The sequence below is a fragment of the Cyrtonyx montezumae genome, unplaced genomic scaffold (genome assembly GCF_038088225.1).
Source record: "Cyrtonyx montezumae isolate F1298 unplaced genomic scaffold, pur_monq_1.0 scaffold_6, whole genome shotgun sequence".
NCBI lineage: Eukaryota > Metazoa > Chordata > Aves > Galliformes > Odontophoridae > Cyrtonyx > Cyrtonyx montezumae.
Genome location: NW_027072067.1, coordinates 6,693,070 through 6,715,412, shown reverse-complemented (window position 1 = coordinate 6,715,412; position 22,343 = coordinate 6,693,070). Strand labels below are relative to the sequence as shown.

Sequence of the window (22,343 nt, the reverse complement as noted above, 5' to 3'; positions counted from 1 at the left end):
AAAGGAAATCTTAGTGAAAACAATATTACCAGGAACTGTGATTGCTCTATAGGGATAATCTCAAGGATCAAGTCAGAATGTCAGAGATTGTCACAGCCCTATACCTACAAGAAAACGTAAATCTTCTGTAGGTGATCCACAAGAAAAGGTCAACTCTCAATGGTTGTATGGTACTACGTAAGTCAGTAGGGAAAACAAAAGCATGTAAGAATCGCGTGCAAAGGCATGCAGCAGTCACACAACTGAAATTAATCACGAGCACTGTAACATATCAAATGTACAGCCAAGGATGGGAGAAAAGCGATTTGGCAATTTTTCTACAAGCTTATTATAACCAGAGTCCCATTTCTGGTAGCTGTTACAGATCTAGCCTGGAATTCATGAGAGCATCTATATTTTTTGACTCTTGAGAGCGAAAAAGATTATTATCATTTTTTCCTCTGAAGCATGCTGCCCTGTATCCTACCAAGATGATGAGGTATGTATGGCAGATGCTGCTCACAGAAGCATATTGCTACACAGAGTGCTCTCAATTTGTCCAGTTCTTACAGAATTACATCCAGCTCTTTTTAACTGACAGCAATTTCTGGCACATTCAGCTCAACATCAGTTTTCAAAGTTCACTATCCAGATTTGATTATCTCCTAAAAATACAGGTTAGTATTCTGACATAAAAAAAGAAATTAACGTGCATACTATATTCACATCACAGCTATGAGATAAACCAGAATTCTGTCCAGCTTCAGTTTTATGAACAAGTAGAGTATAAACATGAGGCTACACCATTAACACAGAAACAAAATGAAATGGGATTTACAAAGAAAGATAATGGTTACAAAGTCAAACAGACACTGTCTTAACTAGAGAGAAGTATGCCTATTAGTTTTCCTAATAGCAAAAGATTTTTTCCATCAGAGCATCATAGTTCCAAAGGCAGACACAACTTAAGAATACAGACATAAACTGATTATTTTCCAATTTTTTCAGAGTATTTGTAGCTGACAAACAGTTCAAGATCAGTGAGCAATATAGCACATTCTGAAAACAGACTATGGTTGGCCACTGTAAGTGATGTGATCATGGGCTCTGGAGGTTTGTGAAGATCTGTGCTGCCAGTCTGTGACTTAAGCTGGGATGAAAGAAACATCTAACAATATCTAACATCTCTCTAGAGCGCCCTGGGGAATCAGTCAGACAGGAATCCAGCATTACAGAGTTATTGGGGCAGATCAGGGAAGTGGAAGGTCCTATGATTATTATGTACAATGTAAAAGTTGGGGAGGGAAGGGGTAAAAAGATGAGAAGATCCCCAGAGTTCAGTCGCTTCAAGATAAATCCTGTGCTCCAAAATCTTCCAACTTTGACCACCAATGCCATCAAAGTAGGCAGCTCTGCATCAAATCCCCCAAAATTTCCCTCTACCAGACCCTCTCCTTCTAAGACTTTAAGCAATTATGGTTTAGGTTATTAAAATAATTTTGAAGTTAAATGAAGAGATGTTGTCATTATCCTCATGTGACTACTTCCAAAAACAACATCCCTAGCAAACACAGCACAGAGCAATTCACTCCAGTTTCAAGACTATTAAGCCTTTGAGGCTATTCTCCATGCGTGCTTTAAGAGTTTAACCATCTGAAAGTATTGTTAAGGTCCCTATAAAATGCATCTATTTCCTTTCAATTCCTTAGAACTTTCTCAATAATAAGAAAATAAAAAGAAAAAAGAAATTAAAAAAAAAAAACAAAAACAAAAACATCTCTGAGGAGATGGGGGAAGGTAATGAAGGAAATCTCCAAGGCACACAGACATCATTCCAGGCAGCCAACCACTCATAACACTGAAGAATTACACCTGTTATACTAAATGAGCCACTCATCTGGAAAACATGACTGATAGATCTCTTGCACTGAATTACCCTGGGTAATTTATTCCATACCTGCATGGTTGAATAACTATGACTGACATGCATTTGAGAGCCAGAGAAATAGAGCTGACTGTACCGTAATGTAAAACAAAATCAAGAATAAGACGACAGTATTTTAAACTTAGCTGAGTAATTCCAGTTTAACTGTCAGTAAAACTGTTACAGCAAAGAAGAATTAAGCATTCATACTTACTGATGAATCAGGAAGATGCTCCTCTTCTTGAGAAAAAGAGCTATTGAAAGCTCTAAAGGTTTCACTATTCTGTTTGTGCTTTTCAATTGTTGCTTGAATGACCTGAAACAAAAACACAGAGAAGACAAAATGTATTACAAAAGGAGACTTAAAAAAAAATTATATTTAAAAAATATTTAAAAATTATTGTAGGAGAATGTTTAGGATCATTGTTCAATTGAAAATCTTTTTCACTTGCAGAAATGAAAATTGAAATAAAAAAAAATTTATAACAACTGAGAACTGTATTGTTAATTCACCACCATGTACTCAGAAACTAACAATACTACTGGTATTTTTTGTGAGTCAGACTCTAAGAATACAATCTCTTACTCTTCACTTTCTTCTCTCACTGCATTTGAGGACTGCAGAAACCTATTTGAAACCTCTGTGCACTACACTGAGACAGTAATTCAGCAAGGGACGCTGACAGGAGCATGGGATTCTCCATAATCAGCCTTTCCACATGGGACTACTCTGCTTCCTCACACAGCCTCATTTGTACAGGAGTCCCAAAAGATCATTTTAAAATTCAGAAGGTGCTGACTGCATGGTGCCTTCATCCATTTAGTATTGTTTTTGTATTAACCTGAATCCATTCCCTCTTCTCCTCTTCGGTCCTGTTAAAATGAAAGAAAGAAGAATCAGAAAACATCAACATTTTACTTTCAGTATTTTCATTAAGTTTAAGCACTGACATCCTCACAGCTTTATATGCATAAATAATTTTAGCTTTTATATCTCCTATTTTATAAAATTATTAATAGTTATCAACCTTAATTATTACCAAATAAAATAAGTGCCAAAAATGTTTGAATCATTACTACAGCAAAATCTAAAAACACTACTGTAACCATCGTACACACTCAACCAAGCCAGTCAACATGACACTTTAGCACTGACCAACCCTCTTGCACACATAAATGAAACATCTCACAGGCTCATTTTCTGGTTTCAAGCTGTATCACACTAGTCTGACCATATAATCTAGACCAGAAATTTGTATGTAAACATTCACCAAGCTCAAAAGACAGAACAAGCACCATACCTGGCTTGTAGTTCCAGCGATCTCTTCTTTCCTGTTATTGAAAATGTATGAGCCACATTTTGCTTGGCAATTTCTTGGACCTGCAAAAAGAACATGTCGGCTTCTTACTTGTCCTCACCTTCCTCCTGTCATTTTGATGACTTACAAGTATCTTAGTGATTTGAAATGCTTAGCTGAAAGGATCACTCAGAATACAATACAAAGGTGGAAAAAACAAAGGATTGTTTCTATAATTACTCGTCTCACTACAAAAGCTCTGAATCTGCACTATTTCCCTTACAGCAGTAGGGAAAAAGAGGGGCACTATAGTCAGCTAGGTGATGAGAGAAGGCTTTCAATCAAACCACTATTTTCTTACTCACCTTTAGTTTATTACCTGGTAGTAATAAATCTAAAAAAAGAGAACCAAAGCTGGATTTTATAACTGTTTATGTATTTCTATAGAGTCATACTTTTTTTAGATTCAGATGGGAATCTGACACTATACTGGAGAAACAAATCTAAGCATTAAAAAGAGTGAGAAGAGAGACAAACCTGCAGTCCTCCAATGTCCATCTTTTCTCGAACACTGAACTTCTGGCCTATCAGCCTGAGTTTTGGCACACAGTACAGCACCATGCTATTGAACTGTAACAAGGAAAACATTTAAGTTGAAGAGCTGCATGTAGGACACAGCTCGCATTTTGACAGTTTGGGACTTCAGTGTGCCTTACTCTAAAACGTAATTAACAGGGAGAGATTTAAGGCATAAGCTGGAGTCACACATCAGTACTTGAAAGAGGTGGACAGACAGAAACATGTCAGCCACCCACTTCTTCCTCTGACACTACATCCTTACTCTGGTACCAATTCAGCTGTCTTGAAAGCAAAGAAGATTATTCTGTCATTGTCAGAGAAGCTGGCCAACTCAGTGAGTGGGGTGGAACAGCTGAAATGCTCCTGAACGGAGCACAGCACAGAAAGGCAGCCACTGAAAGGCTCTCCTGGCACAGACCCATTTAAGCCTGAGACGTCACTGGCAAAGGTGTGAGCATGGAAGGAGGAAGGAAATACTCAAGGAAAAAGCATCATGAGAAAACTGCTGCTCAGAGGAAGGAATAACTGGGCTCAGTTAATGAAAGCTTCTTCCCTTGTGATTAGAGAGATGGAAATATATCAACTCACAGTACAACTCCAAAAATAAAAGAGCAGCCAAAAAAACTCACCAGGAATAAATACCTATCCTGTGCTGTGCCATTCTTTGCTGAAAGTTTCTGGATGTGTCCTTCTTTAATGAGCTCATTGGCTGGGTTAACAATATCCTCTTCACCACCGAGTCGCTCATAGACTTCCAAAAGTTTGTGCATCTTTTCCTGCAATTATAGAACCATTCAAAATTAAAATCTCTATATGTATTCTACTTGGCCTATCAATCCACAGTATCCTTTTCTGCAGTAAGTGTAAATGAGCAGGAAAGAGAACATTCTTTCACTTCTGATATAGCTTTGTGTTCAAAAATTAATGAATATCTTTTCCACACTCCAATGCTCTTCTCCTGTCTGTCTCAGTCACTCATGTTTCATAACTGGATTACATAATTTAAGAATATTTTTATAACAACATACTGATAAAAATCTATTCAATACTTACAGATAATCAATAATAAATATGTATATCTGGAAGAAACATAGTGAAGTCCAGAAAAGTCACTTGAAGAACTGAAGACTAGCACGTCACTGAACTGTTTTCAAGTTTGAATTAATTAATTCAGCTTCTACTCAACATCTCAAAGTAAGATATCTGCTACAGAAAGATCCCTTCACAGCTTTTGAGAAGTTTCACCTCTTGTACTGTTGCTGGTGCAATGGTAGGTAGGTCTCCTTTAAGAAGCACAATCCATTCTGAATTTACAACCTACGTGTAAAACCTTAGCTCCACAGGGAACCATGGCTGAAGCCCTACACAGATGCCTCTATGGCAAAAATAAGTTTATGAAATAGGCTTAAATACACTTGAAAATAGTTTTCATGTCATTCTGCATCCTTTTATCTTAGTCACAATTCTTTATGAAAGGGGTTAGCTTTTTCTTCTCAGCAAAGCAATATTTATTCTTCATATTTAGTTGACTTAATGTTCAAGTCCCTCTACATGGAATTTAAATGGATAAAAGTAATCCACTTGCAGCTGCTGTATTAAGTAATGCAGCAGCTTTAACAAGTAAAATAACAAAGGTGCATAAATCTTACTATTGAGCAAAAGCATTTGGAAATGTTTGGCTTTCAACCATGTGCTGCACTGATATGCTCCAAACAGCACTGCAAGCAAATGGTCAAAAAGTGAGGACAGATCTATGCAAATACACTCAGAAAATACCACCATAACACATCTGTAAACCACACCTCAATCTACATGCAGATTCAGCTGGATTTCCTCATTCCCATTTGACATGAGCTATTTCACCATAAATGTACACCATGCTCATTTCCGTGCTAGACAATTCATCCTTCAAAACAAACCAAAAAGACAACTAAATAAATAGAACCTTTTAAATAAACACACTGTAAAACAAAATGGAAGGGAGGTGGGGATAGAATCCAACAAGGAAAGCACCTAAGTTCCAAGGGCCAGTTGACTTTTTCAAACAAAGTGGAAATCAGCCGAAGACTCTGCTAATCCAAAGAAAACTGGAGCACGTCAAACTGCTTTATTGGAGGAAAGACTGGGACACTAAGAGCAGGTTCAAAACCTGAGGGTCCAAAGCCTGGACCCTCAGGTCCAGGACCCTCAGCCTTTCCAAAGAGCAGGTCCAAAACCTGCCCGACTTGGAGAAGATATTTTGAAAAGATTGTTATGGAAGCACGGTTTATTCCTTCCACTCCCCCAGCAGGAGGAAGCAGCCAACATGAATGCTAGCTTTTGGGTATTTTGCTACAGCCTTTGCTTTTCTTTCTGTTTGGCTCTGACCCCACGCAGCTGCTCACACCATCCCAGGGCTTTGCAGAGGTGTGTGCAAGACACACCACACAGCTGGGGCTGCTCAGGTCCTGCTCCCTGCACAGGCAGACTGTGAGTGGAGCGGGAATGAGGTGACCATGAAGTCAAACCTGAGTCTTACTTGGATAATTTTCATCTGAGTCCTTGCTCGGGTAAAATCTGTTAATTACAGAAGAAATCAATGTAATGAGACTTCAGGTTCTCATCAGCAAAGAGTAAAAAATAAACATAGCAGCCTTTCCTTTTTGGTGTATTACCAGAAAAGCATCCAAGATGGAAAATAACAACTTGGTGGTTTCGTGTACCTGCTGCCTGGGCAGGTGCTGCAGAAAGGACCCAGCAACATAGTCATTACTTAAGGAGTTGCTCAAGACCCAAAACCAGAAAAATTTCCACTGAAATCTATCTTCATCAAGAGAACACGCAAGACTCAAATAGAAGCAGACAGTTTCAAAACTGTTTTCTCTGAGACATAGTGAAAACAGACAGACACCAGTTAGTTACTTCCCATTACAGCCCCAGGAAAGGCAGACTCGTGGTATCCTGGCTGCCCCAAAGGGCACTGGCAGCAGAGCCATGTGCTGTTGCCCAGCCCTGACAGCATGAACAACTCAAACCACTCCATTTCTAAAACGGAATTAAAATGGGGAAAGAAGCAGTATATGTAAACAAACCAAAATGAGGAAAAAAAATAGGACTGAACTTCATTTTAGCTTTATTATTTCCTATAACATTTCTAGATAAAGACAACGTTTTGAAAGGATAGAATAAGCAAGTAAGGATCTGATACGGAAGGGGATATAAACCTTGTAACCTAGAATGATCACTGAGTGTTAAACCTAACAAGGGGTATTTTAGATCTGTAAGATACAGAAGGTCCTCAGGCATTTGGGTCTGAAAAAAAGAGGCAATATCTGCAACTACTGAGTGATTTATTTTGTTGGCAACACTACAGCAGCTCTATATGTAATACATACATGAACATTCAGCATAAAGGACCTCAATAAAATAAGAAGTCCAGAGTTTGAGTTGTAAGGTTTGGCTTCAACATCTCTATTATCTTAGACTGCCCAACTTGAAGTATAGTTTACCAAGGTTATTACTGACACATTCTAATCTCTACTTTGTGCATTTGAAACATGCCAAAATTCAACTGAAACAACCTCCATGTCGGAAAGTACTTGAGAAACTAAAAACAGCATGGAAATCTGCAAGGACGCCTTATGAATAGGCTGATTTAAGATACTTTCAACATTTTCAATGAAAAGCAAGTAATGATTTTATGAATACCTCCTTCCTCAGTACACTGTCCCCTTAAGAATAGGGAAAGTAACATCTGGGCTGGAAAATCACAGTAACCATAACAGGACAATTTAATGATAAAGAGAACTCAGATATCCAACTGATGTTTGAGGCCCCATCACACCATATTTGAAAATCCTCTCCAGTCTTGCTTTGTGGAGCCTCTGGCAACGGAGAATGAGTAGTTCAAGCAAGCATCTCCATCAAATTACAATTGTATTACACAATTCCTACTCACCATCTTTCTGATGGCAGCATTTGAATGGTTTGCGGCTGTAGATATGAGCTCCAGTGATTCTGTAATAAAGGAAGCATGTTATTACCAGATGTAATCAGAAAAAGGTACAGCATAGCTGTTCTTTTCTTCTCCTGATTAGTGTTCTTCCTGCAGAACTGCTGCTGCAAAAGCAAGGACTGATTACATTCTGTCCTTCCTGAAGGGAAGGCTTATGAACAGAGTTACATACACAGTCACTTTTGCATATTCAACTGGTCCATGGGTATCTATCTAATCATTTGCCATTTCTATCCTAAAATCACACATATGGAAAAAAAAACACAAAAACAAACCAACAAACTACCTACAGCCTAGTTCTTCAAGTCCTCACAAGCATGCTGTAAGAGTTTTCCTAAAACAGAGCTTATGTGCTTATGGTAACATGAACTCTGGTTTAGACTTTTACTGAAAGAATCAAGAACTCCTAGAAACCAACAGAAATACAACTCTCTTGTTTCTCTGTGTTAACAGTCTAACTTGCATTCCTAGGAAGCATATATAGTTATAAAATCATTCATATTTTCCTCTTCCAGCTATTGCAAGGATATCCTCTTGTATTTGTCTTTGGGCATGCATCTGATTAAATAAAAATTCCAGATATTCTACCATTACCAGCTTCAACACTTTGTCACAGTTTACTTGGTAAAACTGCATTTATTGCCAGAGCTGACATAGCAGCTCTTCTCATCTCTAGAATTCCAGAAACCCTTTGTATTAATTTGGTCAACGATTTGATTAATTCAATTCTCCCTTGCTACCATAGCCCCACCTTGAAGCATCTGAACAAATGAAGAAAACTCTTGAAGATTTTACTACGTTCATTAGACAGAGAGGAGTTTACACGTACTTTCAGCATCTTTCCTGTCTGGAGATTCTTCTGGAAGTTTCTTTAAATAGTCCTTCAGCAGAAGCTCATAACGAGGAATCCTTTGCACTGGCTCAAGCATGTGATGCTGCAGTGTCAGGTTTCCACACACCTCCTGTTTCTGTAATGGAGAGAAAACAACTGCAGAAGGCTTTGGTTTTGGTTGTCCTTGGTGTAAAACAGCAACGAAAAATGACTGTATAGTTAGAGGAGCACAAGAAAACTTTCCAAGCTATCAGAACTGACAGGTCTTTGTCTCTGACATTTTCTGCAGATATACAATACTTTATGCTTTACATTTAGTGCATTTCTTCACACACTCAGAAAAGCTCTTCCCTCACACGGCACTCCCTCCCCCCACTGCCCTCAAGGATTAAATAAAATCAGAAACTCCACAGACACACTGCTTGCTAGAGCTCACTGTACCAGCAGCAGATATGCTGCCCACACACCATCTCAGCAGCAGTTACCTCAAACTCTCTCAGTTCACTTGACCAAGAAAGCAGTTTGCTTTGGGACTGATTGCACTAAATATTACCCAATAAGGCACCGAACTGCTCTGTTTATAATAGCACTGAGCATTGCAGTGTACTTACTTTCACAGAATCTCTATGAAGTAAAGTGATATTTCTATTTATAAGGAGTGGGAGGAGAAATGAGAAGCACGGTTGAAAAACAACTAACTTGTGTTTAAGTAGACAGAAAATATCCGCTAATGGCACGATCTCATTCCTGAAGCCTACATCAGCATCTTAACCACACACACACACAACCTTCTCCAGACCATTATTTGTAAGTGAGCTCAACTAAAGCCATGCCTTGGTCTCTTTCAGTGTAAGCAACCCCTCAACATTAACCTCAGTATTCTTCTCCCAGGGAAAGGTGCTTGTTTCACACATGTGTAGTCTTCTACACTAATATCACAGTCAACAACACAATGCTGATTTGCCCCAACCTTGAAGCAAAGCCTGGAGATAAAGAGATTACTGTCTGGTAGAAAAACATTAGCTATCCTTCTGGAAATTTCAAGACATAAATTTGGTTTAAAAGTAAAAAATAAAAAGTAGCATAGTGAACAGTATTTCTGTTTATAGGAGATTAAGTGAATTTATTATCTCTTTGAGTTTTACAACATATTTCCCAGAAAATACAACTGGGATGGAAAGAATCTGAGATTCCAGGAAGCACAGAGACACAGATTTGCACAACTGCCTCAGCTCTGGTTTATATTCCCCAATCCACTTACTAATATAACTTCCATTGTCTTTTTATCCCTGCAGCATGATGAACCCTAACACTGAATCAGAGGGAAGCAGAGGAAGAAGTCAATTCCAGGCTAACGTCAGATGGAATGAATGTGCCAAATGAATCCTCTACAAAAAGCCAGCAATCACAAAGTAACTGTTCCAAATAGAACTTTCACTTTAACGTGATCTCTGAAACTTTACAGAGTTTACATTACAATTCAAATGACTTTGCTGGAGGGAAGATAAACGTTTGTTCTGCATTTAATGAGCTCGTGTAAGAATCTGAAGCACACAAATATGGGCTGGAAAAGTACTTTTGTGATGGCTTAACTAGAAAACTGACAAAAGAAGAGTCCTGATAAACTTAGCAACTATCAAGATTTCACCCCATTAGGTGGATGCAAAGCATACAGAAAGAATGTTTATCTTCAAGGACAGCTAAAGTAAGCTTGACAAGTTGCAGTCATTCACTTACAACTCCTATGTGATTTTTGTTTTCTATTTGCTCTCATTTAATATAATTAATAACTGTGGATGCCTGCGTAAGTACTCTATTAGCAGCTAGGGTAGACATTGCATTCCTGCAGGATCACAGCAGGCTTCTACTGGTATTTTGAAAAGTAAAGCTGAAGGTCACAAGAGGAGTCACATTAATTTAATTCTGGATACTGTGCCAGCTGTCAGAGCTGTATGAACCCTGCAGTACTCATTCTGTGCCACGGAGAGATGTAAAAGACTATGGCAGCTCCACTGAAACATAAATGCAACCGTGAAATTATTTGTATATACAAATAAAACAACCCAAAAACCAGGCTGAAGTTTACTGCATGCTAAACTACCACTTCTGATACACTGTAGACTTCTGTTGTGATTCTAATAAGAGAGGCTACAGAAGTTCCCAGAGTAGAGGGGGAAGGAGGAAACAAAGGACAACTGTTGCAGGAGAAGTACCTGTGGCTCCTGACAGCACAGAGAGTGGTCAGATGAGCTGATAAAGTCTTTTGGGACAAATCTTTGCTGAATTCACTGTAGTCATGACAGAAGCAGAAGGTGCCATGATGCCACAGCTACAATAACATACAGTGAAATGCTGCCACCAGTAGGATTCAGGAACCTCACCCCCTGGTACATCCCCTGCCCTAACACCGCCTGTCAAAGTTCTGCTCAAAAAATGTACGTGGTCTTAGGCAGCTGCTGATGTGTTTTGCAGACTGACAGCTAACAGGAATCATTTATGTTGATGCTGTGCAGTGCAGATACAGAATTTCAGGGAGGGCTGCTCTCTGTGTTGCAGGGAAAACAGTCACTAACCGAATTATTCCACAGAAGGAACACCAGCAGCTTGACACTAAACTGAAGACAACAAAACGCCCATGCACACTGAAAGCACAAATTCTTACAGCACACTACAGAGCCTCTAGAAGAGGCTCAAAGGAGCCCAGCTGTGCCTCTGCTCCCCCTCTCAGTGGGGCCAGGTCAGGCAGGCAGTGCTGGGAGCCCAGCTGGAGTCCCTGGGGGCTGCAGGTGGGTGAGGAGGGTCATGGAGCCCCTTGCAGGGAAGCCAGAGCCCCAGGGGCTCAGCAGCACTGCCTGGGCTCAAATTCCAGCCAACAGATGCACTTAACTACACAGAGCCTCAGCGAGAACAGGCTGGATTTAGATAGAAAAAGGTTAAGAAAAAGCCACATACAGTGAGAGTCTGGTAGAAGAACTTTCCCAGTTCCTGCTGCCTTTCCTCTGCTCTTCCAAGACAGAGCTTCTGTCTGAGCTGGCCAGCCGGCAGCCCTTACCCTCTGCACAGGGCCTCTCCTCTCCCAGCTTGCTGGGATTACTTGATTCCCAACAGCTGGCCAGCCAACAAGCTCCCATTTAGGGCAGCAGCTGTGCTCCCTGCTCACTTTAACCCTTTCCGTGCCAGCTCTCACATCCCCCAAAGGATGGTCCACACTCTCCCAGCACTTGCAGAGCGATGCTTGCAGTCCTGCTCCAGAGTGCTGCATCCTCCTACAGCTGGCCCAGTGCCTCAGAGAGGTCCTACAGACACAGCAGCATAAGCAGAGCTCTTCCTCCTCCTCTCACAGCTTTTTTTAGGAGTATAAATACATGAAAACCCATGCTAAGCACCCTCTGGCAGAGCTGTGGCCCTCCAGCACCGTGCATGACTTAATGAGCCTCAGAAACACCAGATCAACAAAGAGTGCCAAAAACCCCAACAGCTTCCTGCAGCCAGTGCTGCCAGTGATGGTCCAAAGTCAAATGCACCAGCCTTGGAAGGAAAATGTCCATGTTAAAAAAGCAACACTTAAAATTAGTAACAACAAAGAGAAATGTCAAGAAGCTTACAAATATTGAGTATCAGAGCAAGAGGGTGTCCTCACAAGGTAGAACACGAGGCAAGGCAGCCCACTGGAGAAGCACTGAAGTGCTCAAGTAGGACTGTGCTACAAGCACCAACAATTCTTCATTCTGCTGTATAAATGTCAATTAAAAATAATGTACAGCAAAGCTGTCTCATTCTCTCCCTTAAGGAGAGAACTCACCCAATTCTCCTCTCATTCCAAGACACACATAGGTAACAAATACGGAATTCCTGAGTAAGTCCAACATAGACAAAACTGTCAGGCAAATGGCTAAGTTTCATTCTTCCAGTGAGTGGGAGAAAAAGCCAACTATGTGAAAATTCTGTGCTGCGCAGCAAAAAGAGGATGAAAGTTTGCCACTAAAATTGTACTTAGTTCTAAAATAGCATCACCTTGTAACAAAACGCTGTCGTTCTGGAAATAAAAGAAAGAAACGAGGATCCCAAAGCCACATCAAGCTAGTTAACAACATACCTGTATATTCTGAACAACATCTTTGAAAGGAGATGACCTCTGCATACATGTATTCACCATGTCCATTGCCCTGTCAAAGTTCTTCACGTATTCTCCATACATCTTCAAAAAAGGAGCCAGTTTCTGTAGGATGTCTCCTAACCGTGGGTTCATGCTCCTATTGGAAAGAGAATGGTACAAATAGAAATCTGTGAAGAGAGAAGACCTACTGTTGTCTCCCACCCACTCACAGAACCCAAGGAAGACATTTGGGGCTGGGGCCTCCCAGCCCAGCACCACACCAGGCTCCCAAGTGTAGCCCTTGGTTGTGTTTGGTCCCAGGTACTAGCAAGCAGCAGCAGGGAGTTCAGATGAGCCTGGAGACCTGCAAAATCTCCATTAGTGTCAACAGCTCTGCCCAAGTCCACAGTTCCAGGCAAGGAAATTCATTTGCTCTTCTCTGCAGATTTGCATTTTTAGTTAAATTGCACATAGAAGAAAATAACTGCTGTGACTTGCTGGACTCTCGCTACGAGGATACTGTAGTATCCTTGGGGTGCTGTGGCAGCACAGCCACCCTGCACTTCCATTCCCCTCTCAGCAGCACAGCCTGCATCCCTGCCAAGCCACATAAAGCTGAAGTTGTCATTTATGGGGAGATTTCCAGAGGGTCTCTATGGGAGCTAGATGCATAAATGTCACTGACAGCTGCATATCCAACTTTCTCATGCTTCAGTCACCTTGACAGAACCAGCTTAAGATTCTCATCCATTTTTTCCCCAGCCTTCCTCTCTCACTGAACTCCTGACTTGCAGTTTGTTTACACTAGTCCCCTTTAGCCAAGGAACGAGTTCATGCCCTGCCCTGACTTGCAGTCTCTCCAGTTTTCCTTTCCTTTTATTACAGCTGTCCCTGTAGACACAGGTTGAGTGCAAAGGGGCTGACACTTTTTTATCCTTCTAGATATTGATGACCTACGTGAAGACTGGACTCTAGCGAGTGAGATGTGAGCTCTTATCTTGACTTCATCATTTAGGATAGCTGGAAAGGTCAATTTTGTTGACTTTAATATGAAATGAGGTGCAGCATCAGCATTATTAGCACTTTCCACTGCAGGACATTCTGCAGCCAGTCAAGGTTCCAACATCTGCCTTACAACTAACCTTTCTGCCTATCACTCCATCTAAAACTTACTACAGTTGCCACATTTTAATTGGTATACAACCACTATTACTCAAAAACACTATTTTCTTAAAGGAGGTACAGGCACAGTATAACAAATAATATTCATTATCTCACAGAGGAGAAGGACAACAAACTTTTGGGTGAAAACTTGTCCAGTGCTGAAGTATTAAACTACAGCAGAAGCAGCTGCATAACACAATCACAGAATCACAGAATCAGAGGGGTTGGAAGGGACCTCCAGAGATCATCGAGTCCAACCACAGACATGAAGTTGTCCATATTATCTGTCTAGATTTTCCTTAGTTTGGCTGATCAAATGCTAATTTTGTAACAGTTAACGTTATATAACTGCAACATTAAAATATCAAACGGATGTGTGTCATGAAGTCTCCAACATGGCATGCAGAGTCTAGACTGTGATATGATGATGTGTCTTCCTTCTTTGGGAAATAACTGTGTTTTTCAGTATTTCACATTGGGGACAAGACACTTCATCCATAGAGTCAAAATAAACAGTTTGCTTCTTTTCTAGTACTACAATTTCACAGTACTGCAAAACAAGGACAGTGGAAATACAGTAAGAAAAATAGCTCCAGTAGTACTATGGACTGGAAAAAAATTCTCTAGAAATGTTGAGTGCTCAGCTCTATTCCTGTATCCAGAAGCAATAGGAGCTTGAACAGACTCCATGCTAACGTGTTAAACAACAAGCTGCATCAAACAATTGAAAATGCTGGAATACAATTAGATACCAGGGTCACTAAATTCTGAAAACATATTTTAAAAGTAATTGTACTGACAGTTACCCACCATTCCTGTGTAATTCTTGTTTTGAGCTCAGGAAGAAGAAATTGTCCGTGGAAACAATAGATAGAAGAAATATTTGAAAAGATGCCCGTTATCACTTCAGATGAAATACCTGCTTCTGACAACTTAGTGCAAAAAACCTGCATGAGACAAGACAGTACCAACATACAGTTTAAAAAATCCTGAACACAGTGGCATCAGGCTGCAGTATTTTAAAGCTGACTGCCTCAGAACAGGGGCACAACATCTGACTTCTAGCACTCAGTCCCTGAGTATTGTCAGGAGTTTCACAAAACATAAGCCCACTGTCAAATAGGGTCAGACTGATGCATAAGGACTTACTTCCCCATTAGAAATGCCTGGCACAGCTGTAAGTCAAAAAGATTGAAACTACTGCGAAGATGAGACATCGAGTATTTGGGAGTATAAGTTGCAAAGAACAATCAGTCCCTGAAAAGCACTTACTGGTATTTACATGAAGCAAAAGAAACCATGTGATTATTTTGTTTCTCTGTAGGAAAATCACACTGCACTGAGCAAAAGTGAAAGGCACTCCCTAGATTTCTAGGGTCCTGAAACAGCCTTTGCTCATCCAAAGCAAGCACTGGAAAGCTTTCCACAGAGGCTGCAGTGTTGGATGGTGGTACATGGCTCTCTGAAAGCTGCAGCTTCTAACAAGATTTCTAGCAAGGTGACACTTTGCCCACTTTCTTTTTTCTTCAACAGTGTTAATCATCTCCATTTCTATTCCACTTCTACTGCACACTCATGTTCTTCTTTACATAATAATTACATATACCACCTATAGAGATATATATCAAGCATGTTAGAGAGATAACTATAGAAATGCCTGTACTGAGTAGTCATACCAAAGCATTTTATGTAGAAAAACGTTTGGATTCATCATAGCAGTTTTACTTTGTCTCCATGTATAAACTCAATGCAGAAAACAATTAGGAAACATGGTGGGGAAAAACATAATATAAATCACTCTGAGCATGGGGCTGATCCTGACTGCAGTAAAACTTACATCTATTGAATATTACAGAGCAGTCACAGATTTCATTATTTTTCAGTGCCTCCAGTGTCCCTATGATTTCCTCCCTATGTATCCTCTGAAAGAAAAAAGAATGTTTATGGTGGTTTAACATGGGCTGCTGCTTTCCCATTTCTATCTCTGACATCTGAATGCTTGGGCTCCAGCTCAGGGAACCCATATATCAAAAGCTCACTATGGGACCTAATGCATACACCCTAACAAGCAAGCCCCATCTCCCACCACACTATATTTCACACTGTTGGGCTACAGGTTAGAGGCTGAACTGAAGATGTCATTGCTGCTCACAGAAAACAAAAAGTAGCTTATTCAAAATTGAATTACCTGATCCAACAGATGGAGTCTTTTAACATATGCTTCTTCTGTATGGAGCAGTTCGTTTGCAATGTTGAATAGCTTTTGGGGCTCTGTACACTGGGAAGAAAAAAAAAAAGTTACAAATAACAGAATCCATCTGCTCCAGCAAAACTTTCACCAACTGTCCTCCCTCCCATTTTCTCCATGGGCCAAATTCCCTGCCAGTACAGAAGCCCAAAGTGAATGAGCTTAACACATTTCAGAATCTGCTCCACATTTCTCACCAAAGGATCTATTTGTTCTTGAGACATTTTTTAAGCAATTTTCTGAAAGCTGGACAGGACACCACTTTATTTCTTTGTGTTTTTTTTGTTTGTTTGTTTTGTTTTTAGACAGAACCAGAAGCGTTCACTAAAGCTGGAGATTCACCTAGTTTATTCGATAACTGAGACACCAGACTGTAAATTAACAGTTCTTCATTTTTAATTTGGGTCGTGTATATAAAATCCATCAGAAACTAGAAAAGACCTGTTGGGCCACACATTTCACTCCCCAGCCAGTGCAGTTACTCTCTGCTATATGTCTACGAGCTCTGTGCAGCTTCAAACACTCACCAGTCCCAGCAGTGTAACTGAAATTACCTGGCAAAATCTTTCACTGTGCTTATTAAAATAAATAAATAAGGACTAAATCATAAGCTTGAATACAGTTACAAAGCATAAACTTACTTCTACGTTTAGCTAAAACCTACACAGACTCCACAGACTCATACTTTCCTGTGTGCTTAGAAATACTTGAGTTAGGATGACACCAGCTTTAGCTTTCTGACAAACTCAAACTGACGAAAGATACCCTGTAAGGTCTAGACTTCAAATTCCACGCTTATACACAAGCAAATCAAAACTACGTTCCAGACTTGAGGGCTGGTTGGTTTCTGCCCAGGAGTACAACACTGGAAAGGGGCAACAAGGATGGCAAAGGGTAGGAAAACCTTACTGGGCTGGAGCTGGAAAAAAGACAACTGTGACGAGGGTTAGAGAGACATACAAATGGTTAACGGAACAGACAGCATCAGCTTGGCGCATTGTTCACCATTCCTTGCTCTGTAAAACTGAAGTGCATCAAATAAAACTACTGAGGTGTTGCTTCAAGACTGAGAGCTGCTTCCCTGAGCACCACATCTCGGTGTGTGCAGCCCTGGAGCACACAGCACAGCAGGCAGCAAAGGTTCCCACAGGCTCACAAAAGGAGCGGACAAATCGGCAGAGAATGAGTCCAGCTGAAGTCAATTAAAAACAAAGCCTGCTTCTGCTCCAGGAAGCACCTGGGCCCCTCACCAGCACCACTGATTTCTGTCCCCAACACCTATCTCTGTCTGCTTGCCAGTCCCTTGCTAGACACACAACGTGGTTAGAAAGCAGCGGTGAAACGCCCTCTTTAAGCTTCTTCAATGACGTCTTGTTTTGATTATATGCTAAGTCAAAAAGAAACAAATTTAAATTAAAAAACACATTCAGGCAAACTGCTGTGCAACCAAAGACCTCAAAGCCTTTTCAAAGCTAGCCATGAATCCAAGCAAACCAGACCCAAGTCACCCTACATGAAATAAGGTATCATTTAGCCCTAAGTACCCACAGCTCTGTGACAGAAGCAGCACCCAAGGGACTGTGAGGACTTTTGCCAGATTGGAAATGCTGGATTCAGTGAATACTCATATGATAGATGTTACTTTTCTGGGAGAAAAAAGACACAGCACAGTGCTTTGAAGTCATTATGAAGAAACACAACTTATTATAGATTATAATGAAAGACATTGCTGGCCATTAAGATTCCAATAACGGAGATCTCTTGCTGAGAAAGAATTTATTTGCCAGCTTTGCAGAGTCCCTGAATGAAAGGTGCTGGTGTCATCTGGCTGGCACACCAGCTCCCAGCACATCCTCTGATTTGTTTGAATCTTGAATTTGAAAAATAATTGTTTTCAACTAAATACAATTGCTCTCAAAAGTAAATCTTTACATAGCACAGGCACTTTCTAACCTCCTGACCTTCACCATCTGCAGCTGAGTTTATACTTACAGAAATCTTGCTGACATCTGCTCAAACACCAAACCATGGCCGAGCAGAATATCAGCCTGAGCTGAGTGCTGTGTTTTAAAGCAAGATCATCTTCAGCTGCTGCTTCTGCTAGCAGCAGACAGGCATGTCTTTCAGCCTGATCTGCAACTCATTCAGCTTTCAATTGACACAACACTGTACTTAAAATAGTTGATACAGTGCACTATGAGGACAGCCCCGCTCCAGCTCTCCTGTGCTGTGTGCTCCTGGAAGGACAACTTTGACACAGCCAGAGCTGTACTGTACATGTACAGGGCATGTGGACAAGGTATTTCATGGTCTACAGGAAAACTAAGAGTGCGCAAACTGAGATGCAGGTTGCATTCCCTAAGTAACAGCCTTCTGTAAGTCTCTGTTTGTATTTACTCACACAACTACACAGTCTGGCAGGAATCGAAGGAGTTCTGCTTGACTGAAGTAAGCTGGCTTCAGCCTACTGACTCTGGCAACAAAGATGGATGGAGGAAAATCGTCCTCAGGAAACAAAGAAATCAGCAGAGGCACAGCATGCTCAGCCTGAGGAAACCTGGAACTTGAAACACCCTTAACATCACTAATGCTGAAGTGAACCAGTAGCAAGAACTCACTTAAATACTTGATATTGCACCAATTCAAAGCAGACAGGTATCTGAGGCTGTCACCATCTCCAGCCTACTCAGCAACAAGGCCTGTGCTGAGGCAGGTGGCTTTTGTCAAACAGAACACATTCAGCTTATGGTACAAACTGCACGAGATCTGAGCGACCACTACAGGGGAGCAGTGAAGCATAGTTATCTTTGCTAATAAGAGCCCTGCAGAAAAAATGTGCCATTTACAAGGTATGTAAATGACATGGGAAATGAAATACTCAGTTTTCCACTTAAAATGGATTTTAAGCTGCTTTATTCTTTGTAAATGAGCTTCCCTCCTGCTTTGCCCACCGTGACCAATCAGCAAGAGCACAGATGCTCCTGCAGCCCCATATGACAGCCAAAAAACTGCTTCAGGACCCTTTTAGAGCAGCTGAGCTGGAGGAGTGACAAGGAAGATGAGAAAAGGGAAGTGTTGGTGCTTATTTGTGACACAGGAAGCTTACAGCAGTGCTTGGAGCAGCAGTTGCGTGATGCTCTTTCACTTCTGTGTTGAAGGTCCAACAATTCATTTTCAGCTGTATGCGTCCATAAAACATTTTAAAGAAAAAACAAACGCACAACCAGCACCAGCTTCTCATTAAGGGCAGATTCCCACCTGCAGCAGGAGTACACTTGCACCTGCAAACACGCCAATCACAGACACAAAGAGAGTAACAGGAGATGCTGTGTTGTGTAATGAAGGGCCCCAAGCACGTCAGTGCTTCCTGAGAGTGTGCCCAGCTGCCCACTGGGTGCCACACACCAGGAGAAGAGGCTGTGGGCAGTGGCTATCCTCCTGCAGGCTGTAGCTGCCTGGGGCAGGGCAGTGGGCTCTGGCCAACCTGCTACCCTCTGTCCTCTGCAGAAGGTCCCAAAAGGATCATAGACAACTTCCTAAGTGAAAATGTTGAAAGCAATATGGAAAAGTTGTCCTACAGTAGGGCTTCTTTGCAGTACTGAGATCTTACTTTTCTCAGCATATTCAAAAAAAGTGATGATGAGAACATAAGTGATATTTCTTAACAAGCACTCTATGACTAGCCCCACTGTTTTGCTTAGTGAGTAACCTGTGTGGATTCATCTATGGGCTTGGAAAGTATCGCTGATCCAGGAAACAAGACAGAAAGCCCCCAGACAAAGCCCCCCTGCTAACCTGCTGTAAGCCAGCTGATGGACCACATCAGGAGGCCTCCACAAGTTCTCATAAGAAAACAATTACTTTGGCTACGCTCCCTAGTGTCAAATCAGGAAGTGAAGATAATCACTTCACATCCTCTTCAAGGCCAAGTCAAAATCTTTCTTTCCCGAATACACGTGGAGATAATCTTACCCAGAGGTCTGACTTGCAGGACTGCAGGTCACGTTTTCCAACACAAACTGCTCTGTGAAATCAGAAGCACAACTCCAGCAAGGTACAGGCAGAACAGGAACACGTCAGTGACTGTACGAGGCCCAGGGGGGCTCTCCACTATCAGCATTATTTTACGCAGCAGGTTCTCATGAAGCAGGACAGATGGAGAAAGGCATTTTTTTGTGATTATTAATGAGCACATGTTACTCTTAGTGAAAAATATCTGAACAAAAGGACAGGAGAAAGCATTACCCATCTCAGCAGCATCACTCCACCGCTCCCAGGTAGCCAGTGTTCAGCAGAACCTTGGGTAACAGAGGCTGCAGAGCATAACAGCCCCTCAGTCCTGCTTTTGTCATTGCTTTTTTGTACCCATCAAGGCTAACATGTCTCAGTTCTCACAGCTCCTGACATTTTCTGAAACATTATCAAAACTAATAAGCTCCCTTTGTCCATTCTCAGTCTGATAAAAGATTGCTGGAAATCCCAGCAAGCCACTCCTGCGATTTAAAATGTATCTCAATAATCATGTGCTAACAGAGAGATCTGTAAGCTTGCGCTGCAGACTCCCAGAGGAAGCCACATCACGCTGCAGAGCTCAACCTAGACTAAATAAAACAATGCAAGTCATCTATCAGGCAGCATGACTTCACCAGCCATGGGATGTGTGAAAGCTCGGGTGGCAGACAGAGAGCTCTCCAAAGCAGAAAACTAGAGAGGAAAAAAAGCAAATACGATTCTTTTTCTACTAATGTTTATTCATGAACTTCACTTAATGCAATATCCCAGGAATTACCGAGCCGTGGTTAAATCATTCTGCAGCTGTACTTCCCATGCATCCTCCTCCAACTACAACAAAGCTTTCTGGAAAACGTGACTGTTTAATGAGAGCGCTGGTTACCTCCGCCGTGCAGCTGCAGCCGGGTACCGGCAGCGGGAAGGGGGAGGCAGAACAAAGCCCCGACACACAGCCTGCCCTGGGACAGCCCGGGAGGAGGAAGGGGTCTCTCCTGCTCACATACCAACGTGGGCACTCACTGAGCTCTTCCTCCAAGCAGGACTGGCACGCTGCTGTCTGGAAAACTGCCTGTTCCGTGATGTGGACTTGCAGCCTCAGAGCAACCACAGAGCGAGGCAATTTGAGTTGTGCTTTTTGGAAGGCATGGCTCTGTACCCTTACAAACTCACTCTGCAGTGTGCAGATCTGCAACAGAACCAAACAGAGCACACTGTGAGGGTGCTCTGAACATGTTACACCCAAGCTGGCTTCACCAGACCTCGAGGTGGTACACACTGTATCCCCAGAAGAGGGCACAATCCTTACACTGAAGGAGAGGCAGCTTTTCTCTAAGCCTTTATCCCCACATGATCACAAAACTGAGCTTACTTCTGCTGGTCAGAGTCAAAACAGCCTTCTCAAAACTGAAATAAACCCAAAATGCAAGGACAGACCTGAAGTACATCACAGAAATGTCACACCTACCCTCCCATACTAACTGATTTAGATGGGAAGGTTCAATAGGAAGAAAAGGAACACAAGAAAACAGCATTTCATCCTCTAGAGATCTTGCACTTTAATAAATTAACAAGCATGCTGCTGACAAATGTGGCCATGTAACTCTGTGTTTAATCATGGTATTTGACACTACATGGACATTTAGCCTAAGAAACTCTATTTAAAGAAAGCTATGAAAACTCTGATGTCTTAGACCAGTAATTATTTGTAACATTTGTCAGTAAAGCTCTTCTTAATGATACTGTAAAGTGTTCCACTTGGGCTTGCCACAGCTGCTTTTGTACTACATACCTAACTCAAACAGGAAATCTAATGAATAATTACAAGGTCTTTAATCCAGTCATCATTTTCTTGCTGATACATTGCAACTAATGATCTTTTAAATAATATTTTGGTTGCCCAAATACCTATGTACATGCATTATGAAGATAAAATAATTGAATGATTTCGTAGCACATGTGTCTATGTATGAGCAGAACATACACAGGAGGGAAAATGAACAGCAGCAGATCAGAAGCCATGCACTGTGATGATGATGCTTGTGATGTGAGATGTAAATGAGCTTACACTAGCAGAATACTGAAGAGATACCAGATGTTAATGGACACAAGCTAAGTTTTAACAGATGCTATTAAGAATCTCTCCTGCTAATAGCTTTCTGGAAGATCCCCCGCACTGATTTCTTGCCTACAACACACATCTCCTTTGGCAGTGCAGACC

At 41.3% G+C, this 22,343-nt stretch overlaps 1 protein-coding gene across 3 annotated transcripts in view; it reads right to left on the bottom strand.

Annotated features, from left to right (window-relative positions):
• Positions 1–22,343, bottom strand: part of FGD3 (FYVE, RhoGEF and PH domain containing 3) — a 98,275-nt gene that overhangs the window by 16,702 nt on the left and 59,230 nt on the right. For all 3 annotated transcript variants that reach the window (XR_010622999.1, XM_065749770.1, XM_065749771.1), the window contains exons 5-14: positions 16,055–16,144; positions 14,677–14,813; positions 12,703–12,859; positions 8,604–8,742; positions 7,718–7,776; positions 4,410–4,556; positions 3,739–3,831; positions 3,205–3,284; positions 2,746–2,776; positions 2,118–2,219 (exon numbers count right to left, since the gene is read on the bottom strand). Coding sequence is in view for 2 of the 3 variants with exons in the window: in XM_065749770.1 (XP_065605842.1) it covers positions 2,118–2,219; positions 2,746–2,776; positions 3,205–3,284; positions 3,739–3,831; positions 4,410–4,556; positions 7,718–7,776; positions 8,604–8,742; positions 12,703–12,859; positions 14,677–14,813; positions 16,055–16,144 (1,035 nt within the window). In the remaining variant the exon portion in view is untranslated. The remainder of the gene's footprint in view (positions 1–2,117; positions 2,220–2,745; positions 2,777–3,204; positions 3,285–3,738; positions 3,832–4,409; positions 4,557–7,717; positions 7,777–8,603; positions 8,743–12,702; positions 12,860–14,676; positions 14,814–16,054; positions 16,145–22,343) is intronic.